Genomic DNA, 21,614 nt, shown 5'->3' on the forward strand with positions numbered 1-21,614 from the left:
CCCTGTCAGCCTCCTGATCCCCTGAAGGGCTAGTCTACGCTAGCAGCTTCCAATTGGGCCAGGCGATGCTTAACTAAGTTCTTTGCGTATAGTTTGACATTACAAGAGGGTTAAAACAGTACCCTTAACCCACCGTTACACGATTAACTGCATAACGTCCGTATCTTTATAATTTCCTATCAGTTTTCAAACTCTTTGACATATCTACAAGTTCGCTGGCAGTATTTACGGGCAAATAGCCCAGCAATTGGTACACTTCTTTACAGTTACCGTCTATGATACGAGCCCTATTGAAATCAAGCTCTTTTCGCCATTGCAGAGTCATAATGGTTGAATTTGACTTCTGGGTGCATGTTGTACAGTGTTTGTCTTCTGAGCTGTTCGTCCTCGACTGGAGAAATCGTTCCGTCTCACTTGTAAATGTCAGACCCACAAATGAAAACAAATCCTTCACGTTTTGTACAGGGTGGACTACTAGATCCTCATACAGGAGAAGTTTTGTTCTGTTAGGGTGAGATTTCAACAGCCTCTCTGTAGCCTGGAGGTCGCTATGTACCCTCAAACAGTGCTCTTTGGAGTAGGAATGAAGGTTGCTCCATTTATCTCGTCCTAATGATATCTGAGACTTGATTGTTGGCCGTGGGTCTCTTATCAAGTGTATGACTTTCAAGGATGGGTTTGATTTCATCATCGTCTCTACCGCTCCCATGGGGAACCGTATCGTTTTGATAACCGATACGTCCGACTCCATGCATTTCTTTTGAAGAATCGGTAAGCAGCCTAAGATTTTCAACACTCCAGGATTTGTCTTTAAACACATTTGGTAAGGTTTTGTATCATTACTGCTTCCTAAATGATGCTGACTAAGTGTTGCAACGTCTATTTTAGTTGGATGACACCTCAAAAACCCGTCGGCAATGTCCTTGGCTGCTCTAGCAAAATCTTCTGAACTTTTTATCATCCTGGAATAAAATGATATACAGATGAAATATCATTATATACCAATGTATACTTGTTTTAATTTTCTTTGTTTATCGTTGTATGCAGGGGTTAAGCTATAAGACCGCAGCATGTAAATAATCGGCACCTCATATATATTGTGAGCAACGACTGAAGCTTTTCAGGGGTGATGACAGGCAACCTTCCTGTCACCAAGTCTGACAACGCGATCCTTTAAGCAACGGATTTGGGGACCAAATCTTTTACCCAATTACCACTTGAGGTTTTAGACTTGGCCTATATTCCAACTGAGGAGACCGCCTCCGTGATGTAGTGGTAAGAGCGTCCGCCCTGAGAGCGGAAGGTAGCGGGCTCGATCCCCGGCCACGTCCTACCAACAGACGTTAAAATATGGTACTTGTTAGTCCCTGCCTGGCTCTCGGCACAACAGGGACTCATCGGCTCAGAGTGTCTCTGAGTGGGGTATTTATGCTTAACTGCGGCATGGTATCTCAGTGAGCTAGCACTATATAACCAGCTTAAGTCTGGGCTAGTACAAGCAGCCACACATACACACGCATGCACGTCGTCATATGAGCGCAATTAACTCCATTTCACCTCACCTGCAACTGAGGACTGTCGTATACTAGGTTCGCTAAACCGAATTCGAGTTATCAACTCGTGAATCGCTGCAATATTGCTGATGTGGCTTTAGAAAAGAATCACATACTCACTGCTGTCATCTGCATACAAGTATGAACATGTAAGGATTCATGTCTACAAAACTGCCACATTCACTTGCGCCTTTTCAAAACACAATGGCGAAAGTACAAGAGACACCTTCAAGGGCCTGGTTCCAGTCGCTTTGAACGTTTATGGTGGACATTAAGAGCAATTTCATGACATGACACGTCGCTTGTCTGCATCACCATAACAGGAAATCAAACCCCAGAACTCACAACATTTCAAAATGGAAATGGTCCAAGAAGTGGAAGCTGCCGATACATCAGGTCTTGCTTACCCGTGTCGTGAACACCCGGTGCCGATACATCAGGTCCTGCTTACCCGTGTCGTGAACACCCGGTGCCGATACATCAGGTCTTGCTTACCCGTGTCGTGAACACCCGGTGCCGATACATCAGGTCCTGCTTACCCGTGTTGTGAACACCCGGTGTCAACACTCAATCTGATTTTCAGTGACTTTTTATCCAGATGTAATTTGTATCACTATTCTTGTTTGTTTGTTATTTAACGCCGCACTCAGCAATATTTCAGCAATATTGCGGCGGTAAATAAACGAATCTGGACCAAACAATCAAGTAATCAACAGCATGCGCATCGATGTACGTGGTTGGGATACGATGACATGTGTCAAAGCGAGCCTGTCTACCAGATCCCGTGAGTCGCCTCTTACGACAAGCATGGGTTACTGAAGCGGATGATAAATTAATATATAAATAATTAATATAATTGATAAATTCAGTCATGTTAGCAATTCATACCTTGAAGGTCTGTCAAAAAAGTTCATGCGTGTTTTTTGTGACCACCAGATCCATTTCAAAGTATGCATTGGTTCAAAAACGTAGAATACATCTGGGTGCTGTGAGAACATTTCCCCAGTGAGAGTCGAGCCGCTCCGCATGTACGTCAGTATGATAACGTTGGTACGGGGAAGCTGGTGATTCTTGGTTTGCAGCTCCTCAAATAAGTCAACACAAGATGCGGAGGGAGTTTCTAAAATTGTAAAAACGTTTGGTTTTTCAGTCAGGTTTTGGCCAAGCAAAAACAGGAGAATATTAAAAAAAAAAAAAAAAAAATAATCAAAACATATGTCTTACTTTTATGCACAGAATATTTTTCTATTCATGAATCCTTTCCTGACTACAATTCAGTTTGTTTGTTGTTTACGGCACACTTAGCAGTATTCCAGCTGCATGGCGGTAGTCTGTAAATAATTGGGTGTCGACTAGAAAATCCGTTGATCAACATCATGAGCATCGATCTACGCAATTGGGTTACAATAACATGTGACCCAGGCGCACCTGATCCCGTTAGTCGCCTCTTACGACAAGCATGAGTTGTTGAAGACCAATTCTAACCTCTTCAGTGGTGAAATACAATTGTAAAATATTATAAAATGATTATTATAAGCTTTTCACCAATTTTGAAATCTGCCTTGGCATAAAACCAAGACCGATAATTCCCTGGAGTAAATTGTTTGTATTTATGAATTCTGTTTTAACCTGTTGGAGTCGTTGCTATTTGTGGGCACTTATTAAACCGAACATTTTCAGATTATCATTACGAATTTGAAACTGGAGTTTGGCATATATATATTAACATTAACGGTTGCAGTCAAGCCTTACCTGTGCTGACATGACTGTGTGGTGTTTGACCTGTTTCCTTTGCCTCTTGTTTTCCATGTGGGAATTCTGTTATGTGTGTTCCAGCTGAAAATAAAGTGCATATTGATAATATAAGTGACGCAATCTACTTTCCGATGAAGTGCTGGCTGTTGTATACGATGAATATGATGATCACCTTACCTGCTTGACGATTTAACCCCAAGTCTGAGACATGATGCATCTCATCGGAGGAGTCGCGACTGAAAACCGTCCTATCTGCAATAACAACATAGATATTTCCTCTTAGACATGTTGAGGAAATTCATCATAAACTGTTTCAAATACCGGTATGACACGACAAACTATTACGCCAATCCAAAGAAATCGCAATTATCCTTTACGTAAAACGTAAAAGGCGACGAAGGGCATCGGGTGATGAGGCTAGCTGACTTGTATGCGTGTAGGTCGGTGGAAGCCATGTACATGGATCAATGCCAATGATTTCAGTTAGTCACTGGATTATCTGGTCCAGATTCGATTATCGTGTGTGGTTGTTTAGTTGTTTAACGTCGCACTCTGCAATATTCCAGCTACATGGCGGCGATCTGTAAATAATCGAGTCTGGAACAGACAATCCAGTAATCAACATTGTGAGCATCGATCTACGCTGGAAACTAAACACATTCACTCTGGCTAAGGGATGATGACACCAAGGAGTAATACATGGCTACCAATTGCTAACAGGACCCGATAGGTCTGAATCAAAACGACACAAAAGATGAATCTGTACCGTTTCCGTTGAGCAGCCCTCGCGTAATGGTCTCACTGAATGGTCTCAGCACCCTCATGGGAGCGAAATTAGTTATCTTACTCACCCAATCACTTAAGCCTCCAGTCTGACTGACTTTGTTTGCTGGCGATTAAATGCCTTACATTTTGTGATAGAGTGGATATTGGAGATGAATTCCAACATAATGTGAACCACTCGACCCTTTCCGTAAGTAGTATACAGAATGGGGATTCTGTTACAGGCCAACTAAGAGCGCCATTATATGCCAATTCCGCTTCCAGACCCCAGTATAAATTAATGATTTCGAGCAGAGACATCATTCGATGTACAGCCCAGACATGCGCAACAGAAACTCCCCCAAGGGGGTTTGTGGTTCTGTTACAGGCCAACTAAGAGCGTCATTATATGCCAATTAACGATTTCATCGCTCAATGTACAGCCACCCAGCCTCAGAAACGAGCAGAGACATCATTCGATGTACAGCCCAGACCTGCACCTCAACGATTTCGAGAGACATCATTCGATGTACAGCCCAGACCCCCGACATGCACCTCAACGATTTCCAGCAGAGACATCATTCGATGTACAGCCCAGACCCCCGACATGCACCTCAACGATTTCCAGCAGAGACATCATTCGATGTACAGCCCAGACCCCCGACATGCACCTCAACGGTTTCCAGCAGAGACATCATTCGATGTACAGCCCAGACCCCCGACATGCACCTCAACGATTTCGAGCAGAGACATCATTCGATGTACAGCCCAGACCCCCGACATGCACCTCAACGATTTCGAGCAGAGACATCATTCGATGTATAGCCCAGACATGCACCTTAGAAACTCCACCAAGTGTGGGTTCTGTTAAAGGCCAACTAAGAGCGTCATTATATGCCAAGTAAAAATTAACGATTTCGTCACTCAATGTACAGCCACCTGGTGGGCCTCAGAAACTCCCACCCAGTGGTTTGATGCGGCCGGCGGCGATCCACCGTTTGGTATCCATGGGCGACAGCGACTTCTTGTTGAGGGTGATGCCGTAGATGTTGTGTTTGTCGCTTCTCAACACATTCATTCGGTGTTTGAATGTCTTATTCTTGAACAGAGCTTGTTTGAAGAGGGCGTGCTTGATGTGTTGTTTCACCACGTATTTCTTGACCCCTTTTGCCTTTCAGATCTCACCCTTGTCAGCTTTCAGGATGGAGTACATCTTAGGCCTCAAGCTGACGTATTCGGTGATGGGTGTGCCCGCCCATTCGTCCTTCATCTTGCTGAGGACCTTTTTATTGGTCGTGCTGTGTAGGGCATGGTCCTGGGATAATTGCTGGTGTCGTACAGGTGCATGTGTTTTGCCATGTCCTCGTACACGTCCTCAGTGCGTATATCCAGCAACAAGGAATCCGTGTCCGTGTACAGCAGCCCGCATCGATCACCGTATTGCTTCTTGAGCCGGTTGTAGTAGAAATCACACATGAGATGTTTGGATAAGTCGAGGATGCTCATCCCCACGTAGACGGGCCGGTTGAGCTTGATGTGACTTTTGTTCATGTGCAGCCCCGCCAAGTCGTTATCGAATAGCTTGCTTCGGTTGAAGGCTGGGCTAGCGATCAGTTTCCTGAGTTTTTCCTCCTGGTGTGATCGCACGAGTTTGCCTGTGACCCGTTTTCTCAGGTTCTCCATCGTCTTACCGAACACCGAGTTGTTCATGAGCTTATACAAGTTCTTCTCAAAGTCACTGGTGGCCAGCTTTCGCAGGTCCGTGTTCATTCTGATGTAGGGCTCCATCCAAGGACTTTGGTCAAACTTAAGCACCCTATGAATTTTGGCCAGCTTCATACCCAACGATAGGTACAGCTGCAGGTTGCGATAGTGCACGACGTACTTGGTCTTGTTCATCAAGTTCGGGACGAGTTCTTCCACCCGAGCCAGTGTGTTCTCACCCAACAAGTCCCGCTGATAGTTGGACATCCAGTCTCGGCAGACCATCAACCATTCTGGGGCCAGCGGGTAGCTGTTGTGGGTAGCATGTAATGCCTCGGGATACTCCAGATCCACTTCGAGGATGTAACCCTTCCCCAAATCCGGCGTGATGCTCGTGATATCGATCTCATCATCCAACCACTCAAACCCACCTGTAGGTAGAGACTGACTCATAGCCCAGCTGTACAGGTTGTTGGCATCGAGATAAAGGAGATGATTGGTGGGCTTGCTAGAGTCGTAGCCTTGCACGTACTTATTGTGGGCGGCCATGGAGATCCCTCCTTGCAATCCTTTTTCAATGAACAGGTGCATGTCGTAATCCGTGAGCAATTCGGGCTTAACTCCGGTTTTCTTCAAGAGCGCATCCCACGATAAACCGGGGCTGGTGTAGTACCATGCAGGGTCGAGTTGATACTGTTTCAAACACGTCCTCCTAAACGTCTCGAACACGTCGGCTAGCAAGAGCACGTCCGTTCTCAAGTACAGGTCGTGGTAGTCACCCAGATTCTTACAGCCTAGTTTCTCCAACACGTTCTGCGCGTGGTCGTAATCGTCTTGGGAGATATGGGATTCGGTCAGGTTGCTGTAAAATCGACCGATGGGAGGTAAGAGGGTCTCGTCGAACTTAGACCAATCATCCATGTACTCGTATGGGTACACACCCTTCCTCATCAGCAGGGGCTGAGTCTCGGCGTCGGTGTATCGATCAGTGATGGGGAAGGTGTCGTTGGCTTTGACCAAACTATCGAGCGACGACAGGAGGAACTGAGCGCTGTCAATGAATCTCAGACCGTTGAGCGAGAACGAGATGTATTTTTCCATGTTGTTGGGGATGCACTTGATATCACCACCGACCTTCAAGATGGCTTGCATGATAAGGTGGGCATCGTACCCTCTCAGATTGTGGAAGACCACAATATGTTGATTGTTTTAGGGTTGATTCTCAGCTGGAGGTTGCATGCGTTATGGGCGGCAACTCGGTATCGACCGTCGATGTGGCAGTGATCTCTCACGACATCCCCGTTCAGCGGTCCCTGGCATATATGGCAATTCTCAGCACGTTTGTGACCGACTTTGTCCTTCGGTGTCATGCGCATGGGGGCGGCGGTGTACAGCCTTTTCCTAATGATTTTCTCTTCCTGTTGCAAACACATTATGAATCGTTCGGCCGTGCTAGGGCCTCGGTAGATGACTGGAGCGTTAATTTGTCCATCGCATCGGACGACCACGTACCCGAACCTGCAGGCTTGGTGTTCTTGGGTCTTGCACGTAAAACTTTGCTCAGTGTCGGGCACGTCGTGGTCGACCTGTTTGATGAGGGCTTCGAAGTCCGTGTAGATCATGTAAGGCACAGGCATCTGATGTTTGTGGTTGGTGAATTTCAAGATGTTGTCGCCTTCCTTAGGCATGTCGATTCGGATTGCCGTCTCTCCCACACCTAGGCAATCCCCCCGGTGCGCTTGCAGCAGGTCAGCTCGCGTGAAGCCTTGCAGACATCGTTCTGAGAAGTGTTTCTTTTCTCTATGCATCGATTGATCGTGCAACAACCAGCTCAGTTTTTTATCGCCGTGTAGTTATACTGTCTTTTCGATGAGGAATATATTGGTTCTACGCATGGTTTTATCACACACAGGGCTTATCCTATGCACGATGGTTTTGTCGCCTTCGCGACCAAACGCGTTGACGGCCATCTTGTTTTGCTTTTCGAATTGCGCCCAGTAGGAGATGGGTGTTAAGTGTTCTACACCCGTGAAGTCAAACCCGGATTCTTCGATCAGTGGATAGCTGGAACACCTGCACGGATTACCCGTTGGTTCGTGCGTAGCAGCTTTGACCGCCACCACTGCACAGTAATCGTTAACATCGTCGCCTTTGGTTTCGGGGTTAACGAGTGCCTTTTTGGTATGTGCAACCCACCTCTGAGCGGCATGTCGAGATAAACAGTGTTGATTTTGTCTACCACCCATCCAGAGCCACTGTGGGTATATCTCTCCAACGACTCTTGTATTTTCTGCAATGACGCGTCGATGGAGGATTCAATCAATTCTGGTTGAGTTAGTACTTCCTGTTTGCCTCTGAAATAAGGAACGATGGACTCGGTACTGCCATCCGTCTGCTGTTTTTGGAGCTCCATTTTCATCGTCAGTTGGTACTTGATGCTTTTCAAGTCGCCTAGTTCTTCGCGATAGTTTACTGGCGATATAGGGTTTGACTGTATCAGTATCGATATTGGAATCAACCGTCATTTTCCAGCCCCGGAGATACTTACCCACCGTCTGCACGAATCTCAACTCGACTGGCCTGGTGTCTTCCAGCAAGATGATCAGCTCGGCTCTTCTCATGTGGGAATAACCCCTCAATCCCCGTTCTTTAGCTCGGAGTTTGAGGTCTCGCACGGTAGGGGGTTTGGTATATTTCATATCGAGCAAGGTGAGCAGTTGGAGTTTCCTCATGCGGGAATAACCCCTCAGTCCACGACTTTTAGCGAGAGCATTGAGTTTGCCGACATTGAGTGACGAAATCGTTAATTTTTACTTGGCATATAATGACGCTCTTAGTTGGCCTGTAACAGAACCCACACTTGGTGGAGTTTCTAAGGTGCATGTCTGGGCTGTACATCGAATGATGTCTCTGCTGGAAATCGTTGAGGTGCATGTCGGGGGTCTGGGCTGTACATCGAATGATGTGTCTCCTCGAAATCGTTGAGGTGCAGGTCTGGGCTGTACATCGAATGATGTCTCCTGAAATCGTTGAGGTGCAGGTCTGGGCTGTACATCGAATGATGTCTCAGGTGGCTGTATATTGAGCGATGAAATCGTTAATTGGCATATAATGACGCTCTAAGTTGGCCTGTAACAGAACCACAAACCCCCTTGGTGGAGTTTCTAAGGCGCATGTCTGGGCTGTACATCGAATGATGTCTCTGCTCGAAATCGTTAATTTATACTGGGGTCTGGAAGCGGAATTGGCATATAATGGCGCTCTTAGTTGGCCTGTAACAGAATCCCCATTCTGTATAATACTCCGTAACCTCCAAGAAGATCCGGCTTGTCCCGGAGTAGGTCAGGAATGAATCAAACGAGGAGATAGAGTTATCGTTCTTGTTTAAAGTAGTTCTGATGTTCATGAATACGGCCATATGAAATCCTTCCAGAGGGGCACGAGTCGCCATTCGGCTTGTCCCGGAATAACACGAGTGGGTCAGGAATGAATGTGAACATCAAAACAAAAGTCATTCAATAATTACTCAGTTGAGAACCGTGAGCAAGTTACCTAGTTTATAAAGAAGCAACGTTGTCACCACGACTGCCATAATTCCACCAAATATCAGAAAGCCTTTGATCCTTGCCATGCTGAATCTCCTGAAATTCGAAACAAAGTACACAGTTAGCAAATAACTCTTGTCAATGTAACCTAAAGATGTATATGAATGACATACTTCTATTGTACTCTTCAAACAGTGAGTGAGTGAGTTTTACGCAGCTTTTAGCAATATTCCAGCAATATCACGGCGGGGAACACCAGAAATTGACTTTACACAATGTACCAATGTGGGGAATCGAACCCGGGTCTTCGGCGTGACAAGCAAACGCTTTAACCACTAGGCTACCCCACCGCCCCCTCTTTAAACAGAGTAGGTTATACTTGGAAATGACATTTTCAAAATTGTTAGATATATCAGTTTCTGGTTACACTTGAATGGAAATAATCAACAACTTGGGACCATCAGTGAAGTATGCAAACGATCTTGATGTATTGTAGTGTTTGTTCTCTAACAGTGCACACAACAATATTACAGTTATATAAAATACCGAGTCAGGACAAGACAGTCGAGTGACTGACATCGTGAGCATCGGTCGGAGCAATTAGGATACGATGACATGTGTTACCAAGTTCTCGGAGCCTCACTGTCGCCTCTAACGACATGCATGGTTTGATGAAGATCAATTCTAACCCGGACCTTCACGGGTGTAAAATTGTGAAACTGATGATTTTCCAGTCACCTTAATCTGAATTAATTGAAAACACTGATGACAATGCTATACAACTGATGTGTCTTTCTAGCGTGATGCTTATGAACTGAATTTGAAGACATGAATATTTGTTGCTTTAATTCTGTCAAGAAACTTAGACTAAGCGTGTTGAGTAGACACCTATTTCACATCAAACAAACCACTTGATAAAATTAATTATAAAGTGATAAAGACAACACATATTTAACTCACTGTGAAAAATGAGCAACACACCGCCTTGGCGGCACCCTAATTCACTGATGGTATGTATTGCATCTCAACTTACCTTTGTAAATATTGAGATACATGTACTTCTCTTGATGAACGTGTATGGTTTCAACCCCTGTAATAAATATATCTCTGAATATTGCTAATATGTAGAGTATTGATACGCTGGATGTGAGCTTCTTCGGTTTTAAGAAACCATTGCTTCTGAATACAAGGTGCTCTTACATTCAGATGCTGCAGCATTCCTGGACATTTTTGTTACTAATGCAGTTTTTCTCTCAGACAGTTGTGTAGGAATTTCTTAGACATTCATTTGCATGTGCCATTTGTTTGGTATTGTTTTAAGATACAGCAATTAGCGGTATGCTAAACTGTAAGAAGATATTGTGTTTGCCACCTGCCTTAATGCAGTTCTTGAAAGGCATGTAGAAGTTGGACGAACATGAATACATGAAACGTTTTAATAGATAACAACTTCTTGTTATATTCTTTGTACGACGTTTCAGGGCTAATTATTGCTCCTTCATCAGGTGCCTTAGTGCACTGTAAATTTGTCCTTAGTAGTTGTCATGCCCTAAACGAAAGAGCACTATATTTTTATCACGGGGAGGTCCCATTACGTGTAAAGTTTCTAGGTGGTTTTGCAGAACCAGCACTTATGTTTGGGTTTTTATTGCGCAAAAATCTTCGAAAACTGTTCATTTGTAACATTTAATTAGTACTTTGTTTAGACTTGCTGGGTTTTCTGAAAAATATTTCATTTCTGTATATGTGTTATACACACATTTCATTTGGAATTGATAGCTGGAGTCCTGTGGTAACCTTGGGCAGTGGGGTAACCTGCTGGTTAAGGCGTTCGCTCGTCACACAGGGTACAATTCCCCACGTGGTTACAATGTGTGGAGCCCATTTCTCGTGTACCCCTCCCTGATATTGCTGGAATATTGCTAAAATCAGCGTAAAACTAACCTCACTCAATCATAAGAGTTTTATCTAAGTTACAAGTGGGGAAGCAAATACACCAGATGCAGATTTGTCTTACAGATAAGATCTGTATTTGCATTAAAAGTAAGTTTTAAATCGAGAGTACGCAAAGGTATGTATATTATTAACTTCTACACCTACTCTCAGAATGTTTACAGAGCTCTTTGGTGATTTACTTTTCCTATAGTCAGTTACCATTTTTCTTGTTTTGGATACATTTAAAACATTCTCCGGCAACCATACAGTAAAGCTGGAAATTCTGCTTTAAACTTAATTTCTGAATCTCCGATAACGACGCCGAGAGCTGTATAGAAGCCGAGACCTATTATATGGCCGCTGATACAAGAGAAACATAATTGTGAAAGAGCTGTCAAAAGAGATCATCTCTATACCAGCAACTTTAAAAATGCCACTCAAACAAAGCTGTCAAAAGTACAACAAACATTGTTTTTACAGAAAATAAACTTAAAGGAGCCATCATTGTGGAGTTCCAGCAGATGTTGTTCCTTAGGATGAACATGTCCCATTTTCACAAACAATCCAAGGTTTGAAATCAATTCACCTATTCACCGTGGTTTGAAATGAGTGAGTTTGGTTTTACGCCGCTTTTAGCAATATTCCAGCAATATCACGGCGGGGGGACACCAGAAATGGGCTTCACGCATTTTATGCATGTGGAATTGTACTCGGGTCTTCGGCGTGACGAGCGAACGCCTTAACCACTAGGCTACCCCAGCGCCCATCGTGGTTTGAAAACAATTCACTCATTAAATGATGTTCGAGAACCTATTACTTCTATGTACTTCAATGACTGTAAAGAGCATTAATTCTGACGAAAACGAACAGTGATGTCATACGCGCACTGTCACAAGTACACCTGGTAAATCTTATTAGTAACAGACTTAGACATACGTGATTATGGAATGAGGTAGGTTTTTAACCATTCGTTATACACCGAGGTAGGGCTGGGACGATACACTATGTCGCGATACGATACGTTATGTGATATTTTACCTGCGATACGATACGTATCACCATACATACACCTTGAAAGAATGGCACAGTATTAAGATTTAGAATGATATATTTCAAGGTATTTGTGTATAAAAATAACACTATTGTAATATACAAGAAAGAAACTCTATCATGCTTACCTATTTTTCTCTAAATAGTCCTTTAACATGTTTAAGATAAAAGTGTTTTAAAAAAGTTGTGTATCGTTTTGTATCGATACACCAGTCGACGATACGATAGCTGTATCAAACTTTAATGTATCGAGATGTATCGGTGCATCGGTGAATCGCCCCAACCCAACACCGAGGCGTAAACAAAATAAACATCCTCAAAATCAGTTTTATTTCGGGAGCCACCTGTCTGAGAAAATGTCAGTAAACTAAAGTAGTGAAGGTATACTGACTGTCTGTCTATACAAGCTTGTGAGCTGAGGGAAATTTGGCGAAAAGAGCCCAACTAAATACATTCGTGTGAGAGTGAGTAGTTTTACGCCACAGTCAGCAATATTCCAGCTATATAGCGGCGGTCTCTAAATAATCGAGTCTGGACCAGACAATCCAATGATCGACAGCATGAGCATCGATCTACGCAATTGGGATACGATGACATGTGTCAGCCAAGTCAGCGAGCCAGACCATCCGATCCCGTTAGTTGCATCTTACGACAAGCATAGGTTGCTGAAAATCAATTCTAACCCGGATCTTCACGGGTCCATCAGTGTAAGACTGACTGACTGAGTTTCGTTTAACGCCGCTTTTAGCAATATTCCAGCAATATCACGGCGGGGGACACCAGAAATGGGCTTAACACATTGTACCCATGTGGGGAATCGAACCCGGTTCTTCGGCGTGACGAGCCAACGCTTTAACCCACTAGGCTACCCCACCGCCCCCATCAGTGTAAGAATACAGGTGTGGCATTAGTGATACAAATAAATAACTGCGACAAGTACCTTCCAAAATCATATGCGGATAGTTCGTTAATAATCAGCAGACATGTTTTATACCTTAGTTTTTAGTTTATATTACATGTACCTCCCTATCGCAGTTTTATGAAAATAAAGCCCCTAAATATGCCTTTGTATATTGGTACATTTGTTTATGAACTGTTATGAAATGGCGATGAGTGAGTTTAGTTTTACGCCGCACTCAGGCAATATTCCAGCTATATGGCGGCGGTCTTTAAATAATCGAGTCTGGACCAGAAAAGCCAGTGATCAACAGCATGAGCATCGATCTGCGCAATTGGGAACCGATGATATGTGTCATCCAAGCCAGCGATCCTGACCACCCGATCCCGTCAGTTGCCTCTTACGACAAGCATGGGTTACTGAAGGTTCATTCTAACCCGGATCTTCACGGTTGAAATGGCGATGATACCTGATGTACCCGAAAAATACTAGCATATCCTGCGCCACAGGTGGTACCCTTCACCTACCGGTACACTTGTCTCGTTTAGGTTTGGACAAGAATTTTAGTTTTCAAGGTGTCATATATATTTGTATACTGATACGATTCCATTCACTTCTCTACTAGTGAGTGACTGAGTTGGGTTTTACGCCGCTTTTAGCAATATTCCAGCAATATCACGGTGGGGACACCAGAAATGGACTTTCTCCATATACGTCCGCACACACTGCACCCATCAGGGGAATCGAACCCGGGTCTTCAGCGTGACGAGCGAACGCTTTAACCACGAGGCTACCCCACCGCCCCTTCTCCACTATAGTTTGGCATGAAATGCATGTGGACCCGGTTTTTTGTAAATATCTCTTCATCCAACGACCCAATCCATCTCAAACTGTGCAAGTAGATGTTTTGTCAGACAACCTAATCACATTGTAAATCACCGATTTTATGCATTTGTATTAAAGAATCTGTCTATGTAACTGTCAACAAAATAAACAGCAGAACGCAGATGGCTTGCAGAGGGAGGGAGCCAATGACCTGTAACAGCGGCAGTGGTGGGTCATAAAGGTAAATGCACGTGCAGTTCATGATAGTTACCTGTGCACTTCACAGTGATAGACCGTTTGGATCATTCAGATTGACTACTTATAGCTGTCATCATGAAAGCTTATTCAGATGATGCTAAACGGGTCCACATGCATTTCATGCCAAACTTATAATCAATATGTATCAATTAAATGTTTACCTTACCTTTCATGTACAATTCTCTGTGAATATTGTTGGCGAGATTCTCTACCCTTGAAATAGAATGTGTGTGAGAATGCCAAGTCAATATCATGTGACATACGTTTGTTTCTACAACAAATCGTTACATAAGCTTATTGAACAGAGCACCATTCAATGTGGCCCAGTATTGATTTCACACCTGACATAATAGTCCAGGAGGAGGCAGCTGAAAATTTTCAAATCGTAGCCTCCCCAGTACTGATTTTGTTTGACACTATTTTCAGTTAGTATGATGTCTTGGGCTCATGAAAAGGCCTGTAATACTCTCAGATTGTGGTATCAGGTTTTTTACAGGCCATTATATGTGGTGAGGGTCTGGGGGCATTTTCGTCACATTTGGTTTGCTGCCCGACAACACCCCAAAGTCAATCATTAATAGTTTTACTACTATCAATCTGATCACTTTCATTTTGACTTCTGTGTACTGCTAAAGGATGTAGAAATTATTTGACATAATTTTGTTTTGAAAAAAAATCAAAATGGCCGCCATTATGGCCGCCATTTTGTTTTGTCGTGTTTTGCCTTCTCAGCACTTAAATCTACATAAAAATGAACACCGAATGTTTCCATTTACATCCAAAGTTGATACTTTTGATGTGTTTTGACGCTTATTTCTCCTAGAGTGATGGCTTGGGCACAAAACAAGTCATTTTGTATGGTCATATCGTGGTAATTTAATGTTTTACAGCTTATTCTTTGAGACAGGGGTATTTTAGCGATTCTCCGACTTTTCATGGAAATGTGTGAGGGTGATTTATTTAATGGCAGATAACATTATTTTTGTTACTAAAACAAGTTGTTTTTGTTTTCTCTTTACTTCTAGAGTGACGGCATGTTATTAAGAATGTTTACATATTACCCAGAATTCAAAATGGCCGCCAAAATGCCCGCCATTGTAGTTTAACTACATATACTTAGTGGAGGACTAAATTTGTACTGATATGAAATCCAAACAAATCATTTGGTGTCTAATGTTTAATACAGTATAGGAATAGAGCTAAATTTCAATGAAAGGGTCAATCAAAGCTTCACATTTGATGACATAACATTATCCAAAAGTGTTAGTAGTATGGCAATTCCGTTCTTAGTATGGCAATCTCATTTTAAGTACGTTATTACTCCGTCCCATTTTGGGGAATTGACTTACAGAAGTCCTCTGAAAATCACCAACAAACATTGACACGATTGGGCGACAATTTGCATGTTAAAGAAACACTCATTACATCTTGTGGCCAGTTTGTGCGTTCTATGTTTGTACCAAATAATCCAGTGATGTCTGTAGATGACACAAGATATTGAATGAAAACCTCCCACCAACATCCAACAGTCTAAAACATCACATTGAACGAGTAAACTACCAAGTCCATGTTTGGAAACAGTCTCTGCAACCAATCATGAATATTCTTTCACCAGTTGACCATGGTTGGAGCATTTGTGATGGTCAGCTATTCTGATGTCGAGAGATCCTGCTCCCCGTGGATTGGTTGAACTGACATCGTGTTAATGCAAAAAGTCAGCATGCCAGCAGAAAGAATGATATAGTGTGCACAGAGGCATGTCTATTTGTATGGCAGATGATTGTTGCCCGAACACATTTGACTTGTTGCCAGTAGATGATTCCGATTCTGACATGAGTGAGTGAGTGAGTTTAGTTTTACACCACATTCAGCAATATTCCAGCTATATGGCGACAGTCTGTAAATAATCGTGTCTGGACCAGACAATCCAGGGATCAACAGCATGAACACCAATCTGTGCAATTGGGATACGATGACGTGTGTCAACCCAGTCAGCGAGCCTGACAACCCGATCCCGTTAGTCGCCTCTTACGACAAGCATGGGTTATTGAAGGTCCATTCTAACCCGGATCTTCACAGGTCCGATTGTGACATGAGGTAACATATGAAATGAAAGAAAGTGAAAAGGAGGGTTAATTGCAAGCTTATGGATGTATCAAAAGTGATTAAGAGTTATCTGATAGAACAATTTGAATACCTACAACCAAAGCTTAGACGTAGTTATCGGCCATGAAGCAAAGTTTTCAAACACTTTTGGATAATGTTATGTCATCGAATGTGAAGCTTTGATTGACCCTATCATTGAAATTTAGCTCTATTCCTATACTGTATTAAACATTAGACACCAAATGATTTGTTTGGATTTCATATCAGTACAAATTTAGTCCTCCACTAAGTATATGTAGTTAAACTACAATGGCGGGCATTTTGGCGGCCATTTTGAATTCTGGGTAATATGTAAACATTCTTAATAACATGCCGTCACTCTAGAAGTAAAGAGAAAACAAAAACAACTTGTTTTAGTAACAAAAATAATGTTAACTGCCATTAAATAAATCACCCTCACACATTTCCATGAAAAGTCGGAGAATCGCTAAAATACCCCTGTCTCAAAGAATAAGCTGTAAAACATTAAATTACCACGATATGACCATACAAAATGACTTGTTTTGTGCCCAAGCCATCACTCTAGGAGAAACAAGTGTCAAAAAACATCAAAAGTATCAACTTTGGATGTAAATGGAAACATTCGGTGTTCATTTTATGTAGATTTAAGTGCTGAGAAGGCAAAACACGACAAAACAAAATGGCGGCCATAATGGCGGCCATTTTGATTTTTTTTCAAAACAAAATTATGTCAAATAATTTCTACATCCTTTAGCAGTACACAGAAGTCAAAATGAAAGTGATCAGATTGATAGTAGTAAAACTATTAATGATTAACTTTGAGGTGTTGTCGGGCAGCAAACCAAATGTGACGAAAATGCTCGCAGACCCCCACCACATATAATGGCCTGTAAAAAAGTATTACTGATACCACAATCTGAGAGTATTACAGGCCTTTTCATGAGCCCAAGACATCATACTAACTGAAAATAGTGTCAAACAAAATCAGTACTGGGAGGCTACGAAATCCTATTTCTAGGCCCAGCTTTGGGAAATGAGATTTCTGAGATACCTGTTGTATTTTCCATTTAACTTGTGAAGCAAGTATTTCAGTCTGGAGGTATTAACAGTTCTGTTGTCACCAAGTTGCTGAAGTCTTCTAGTAAACAGTTTCACAATGTCTGCCAACTTCAAAACTGAACTTGCCTCATGTCTGTGATCCTCTACATATGAAATTAATTCTGCAAAAGCTATTGAATATGGTCCGATTTCATTCTGTCGTTGGTTGTTTTTTTGCTCTCAGGGATGATCTGTATTTTATATATAGATCTGTGTAGCAATGTTTATGATACACAACATCAAGTGCAAGATAACCTGCCTATCAGTTTTCTATCCTGAAGTTCATGAGCCATCAAGCGAATGTTAGAATCAAATATCATTGTTTGAGACACAGGGTCATTTCTATCTGTTGGTAAGTCACAAAAGAAACACACAGATGTCTCAGAACTCTGGATTGTGTCAGTGGATAATTCATTTTCATTTTCAGAATTATGGAAACTTATTCTCAGTTTCTTTTTCACGGGTGTTGTTGGTAGATGTTCATTTTCCACTAATTTATGTGCCCTTTTCATAGCTCTCTCAACTGCTCTAACAACACTTGTCAAAACAGTGCTTGTGCCATTTAGCTTGATTTTCTTCCAGGGTATTCTGGATTCCATTCCCATCATCTAATCTTCACAGTTCAATATTCTGTGGTAATGAATGAAACTCTAAAAGTTTGATTAAATTAATTTCCCGTTTTCTAAAGCCAGCACCTTTCATGTTTTGTCTTGTGACATTGGATGGATCAACTAATTTGCTGTCATCTTCTATCTGACATAATGCACAAATTGACCAATTTGTTTGTAACTTGCTAGTATCTGACGAACCGACAGTTGGTAAGCCTGTATTACAGGCCACGACTTCAGTATGTGATAAACTTAAAATATTTCACAACATAATCAACCTTTCTCGCTCAAAATTGCACCCAAAAATTTCAGAAATCTTCACTGAAATTCCATTCAGAAACAGACAAGGGAGATCGCTCTCATTTTATTACTGGTCAAGTTCATAAAGGGAGGTAAATTTTATGTAAGGGAGGTAAGTATGAAAAAATAGTGATTTTATGATGCTTCGATCACTAGCGTTTCAATTTTAGCAATTTCTTTGGTCTATAAAATTAAAACTGGAGTAAATATGGCCTGCCTCCAGATCATTTTATGTTTAGAATACTATAGGCCACCAATGTGCAAAATATGAACTTTCCTGCCACCAAGTATTAATTTTGCAAATAATTGTTACCAAGCCGCTCCACTATAATACATCTGGGTAAAGTATACATATGGACAAATGTTTCGTTACGCCCCACATTTTTCATAGTATCAATACGTTTTGTTTGGTTTGCATTTTATAAGTTGATGATTCAGATTCATTTTTATTCAGTATTTCGGGCATAAAGGCCTATAGTACAAATACACTTGGTACAATTAAATTCACGTGGTGGTGGTGACATTTCTTGCATTGAAGACATGTTTTAAATAAATTGCAATAGATTTGATAATATCAATATTCTTAGAATTTAACAGACTGGACAATATTTGTTTATCTCTTACAGGTGCTGATATAAATGATGAATACTTACTTCGTAAATCTGAATGCTTGGTACACACAAATAATACATGAAATTCACTTTCAATATCACCTGTATTACAATTTTTACAGATAGATTCATTTACATCATTGAAAGCTCCATTGGGTTTTCGTAAATAGTGAATTCTAAAATCATAAAAGCCAATTCTAAATGTTCACAACGCCCGTAATAACGATTTGTCTTGTAGATAAGTTGATGAATAATAAGAAAGGTATGATACTTTATAGTTAACAAGTTCTTTAATATATTATGATGCGGCGCCTCGGTATAGATTATATTAAAGTTGTCAAGCAAGAGTGAAGTAATGCAGCACAGAACCGACTTGTATGTGCTTATTCTGTAGTCGGCTGAGGCTGTTGGTGGTCTTGACGGTCACGTTTCTATGTGGACTCCAAGAGGGAATTATTACAGCTAACACACAACGTTATTTACATCGTTGTGGGAAGGTTGTAGATTGGTAACGTAACGACACAACGTTGTCACAACGTTTGTATTGAGTAATTTCCTAACGTTATGCCATAACGTAATAACAAAGTTGCAAATTTACGTTGAAGAAACGTTATGCTTCAGGCTCTTCACAACGTTAAAACAACGTTTTTTATAACAGTTTTGTTTGTTTTTTTTACTTAAAAGATGGGTGTCGCGATAGTTTTTTTGTAAAACATTTCACTTTGACATTCTCACAGGGCCAAGAGCCGGATAGTACACCATTGAAAAAAAAGTAAATACAGTAGGAAATACGTGCTATGACCGAATTTACATAAGTTTCCAGATATTTCCTTACCTCGGGCATACATTTCATACATATCGATACCTTTGAAACATATGCTCATCGTACATTTTCGTATGCACATGTACCTCGTTCATTTACGCTATGACCGGATTGTCAGGTATTTCTAAACATGAATTGCAAAACAGACACCCCAAAACAGATACAGTATTTCCAATGCATTTCTTTGAATTTCAATGGGTGCTGAAATTTCCGATTTCGTTGTAAGTTTACTCAGGTTGGAAACATGTAAATTTACTTAGGTGGGGAAACACATGTAAATTTTCAAAATTGCAAATGTTTACACACCTCAGATATTCATGCATCATACCGAATTTCAGGAATATGTATATGAACGGTTCATACATCTTCATGTTACCTGTGCTCAAGCAAGATGATCATATGTTTCCATCATGTGAATTACTTGGTTCATGCAATTTTATTTTCACACATTTTAGTACGTTTGAAATCAACGTTCGCGTGACTCATTATTCTTATCACCAAAAGAGCCTGACAAAGAAAGCAGTATTACGCAAGCTAACACGCCTTATTAAGCTGCACTCGCTTTTGCTACCAGTATCACTTACGCCTTGTCTGCGGTGGTGTCAAATCTTGTGAGGTGCTTGTTTCGAGATATTGTGATGAGCTGCCCCCTTTGCCCTCGCAAGTGTCCCTGGCTGTCCCAATAGAATAACACTTTATCTCTCTTGGATCACAGCCAAATACGCTACACGAACCAACTCGTAATTTCTTAAGTTTGTTCAGCTCGCGCATCACTACTGTAAAATATTTTTTGGCAGTACATAATTGAAATATGACCTTTCTTAGACTAGTCACAGTCACTGAACCATGTTATTGCTCCTCCCGCTCAGCCTTTGCTGTAATAACGCCATACATGAACTTTAAAGTTGTCCACATTTGTTTCACTAACACAAAAGTATACGATAACAAACAATGTCATATCAAATTATATATTCTGTGAGACATGAAATGAAAAATAGTTTTTATCGTGTAGCGATTATGATCGGATAGCACAGGTGGGTGCGTTCTCTGAGTATACCATAGGCATGTTGGACCTCCGTACCTTTTGTGGAATTCGTTTTGATTGTCCTGTTTAAATTGACAATCCATAAACTCATATTGCGAAAGCAAATGTCACACAAGTAAATGTGATGTTGCATTGCTTTAATTTTACCCGTCGGAGAAGTCCTTCTTACAAGATATATATTCCGTTGTTTGGAGTAGGCCTATGACTATATCGCCCCAGTGTTTCTAAACATCTTGTAGACCTTCAGCCTGACATAGACGCAGACCTCGCATGTTCAAGTTCAGATCTGACAGGTGCTGAAAAATATTGATTCCGACATGAATGCAATATCTCAGTGGCGTATTGTTTTCCTAAGTAAGTGGAGTGCTTTCTACAACATTGGAGATAATTGTATCGTTGTCCTTCTGATATTCCCCCGAACGGAAGCCCTACCCATTTAAGGTACAATGTGTATGTTACAGAATTGTAGGGAATAGTCTTAAGACTTTTCTACTTTGACCAGTCGTTGGAGAAAATCAAGAGAGAAAGGGGTAATGCGCGATATATCTTGCGAACGTATATGGAGAAAGTTCGAAGAATGTTACTGTATAAATTATACAATAATAGAATAATACTGATTATGTTTAAAAAGTACCCTCAGTCTGATAGCCATAGAGATTATTGTCAGGGGCGTAGCTACAATAATAATAATAATAAAAAAGCCCGGGCTTACACATG

General features: G+C 41.6%; 1 protein-coding gene across 1 annotated transcript; it reads right to left on the reverse strand.

Annotated features, from left to right (window-relative positions):
* Nucleotides 1-296: 296 nt before the first annotated feature.
* LOC124268237 lies at nucleotides 297-14,525 on the reverse strand. Its single transcript, XM_046703276.1, has 7 exons — nucleotides 14,452-14,525; nucleotides 9,327-9,415; nucleotides 3,486-3,560; nucleotides 3,306-3,389; nucleotides 2,442-2,673; nucleotides 844-962; nucleotides 297-391 (listed from the first exon to the last, which is right to left on the reverse strand). The coding sequence occupies exons 2-7, from the start codon at nucleotides 9,403-9,405 to the stop codon at nucleotides 297-299; spliced, it is 684 nt and encodes a 227-aa protein (XP_046559232.1). The 5' UTR covers nucleotides 9,406-9,415; nucleotides 14,452-14,525.
* Nucleotides 14,526-21,614: the final 7,089 nt, after the last annotated feature.

The sequence above is a fragment of the Haliotis rubra genome, unplaced genomic scaffold (assembly GCF_003918875.1).
Source record: "Haliotis rubra isolate DU_JTF1 unplaced genomic scaffold, ASM391887v1 Scf137, whole genome shotgun sequence".
Taxonomy (NCBI): Eukaryota; Metazoa; Mollusca; class Gastropoda; order Lepetellida; family Haliotidae; genus Haliotis; species Haliotis rubra.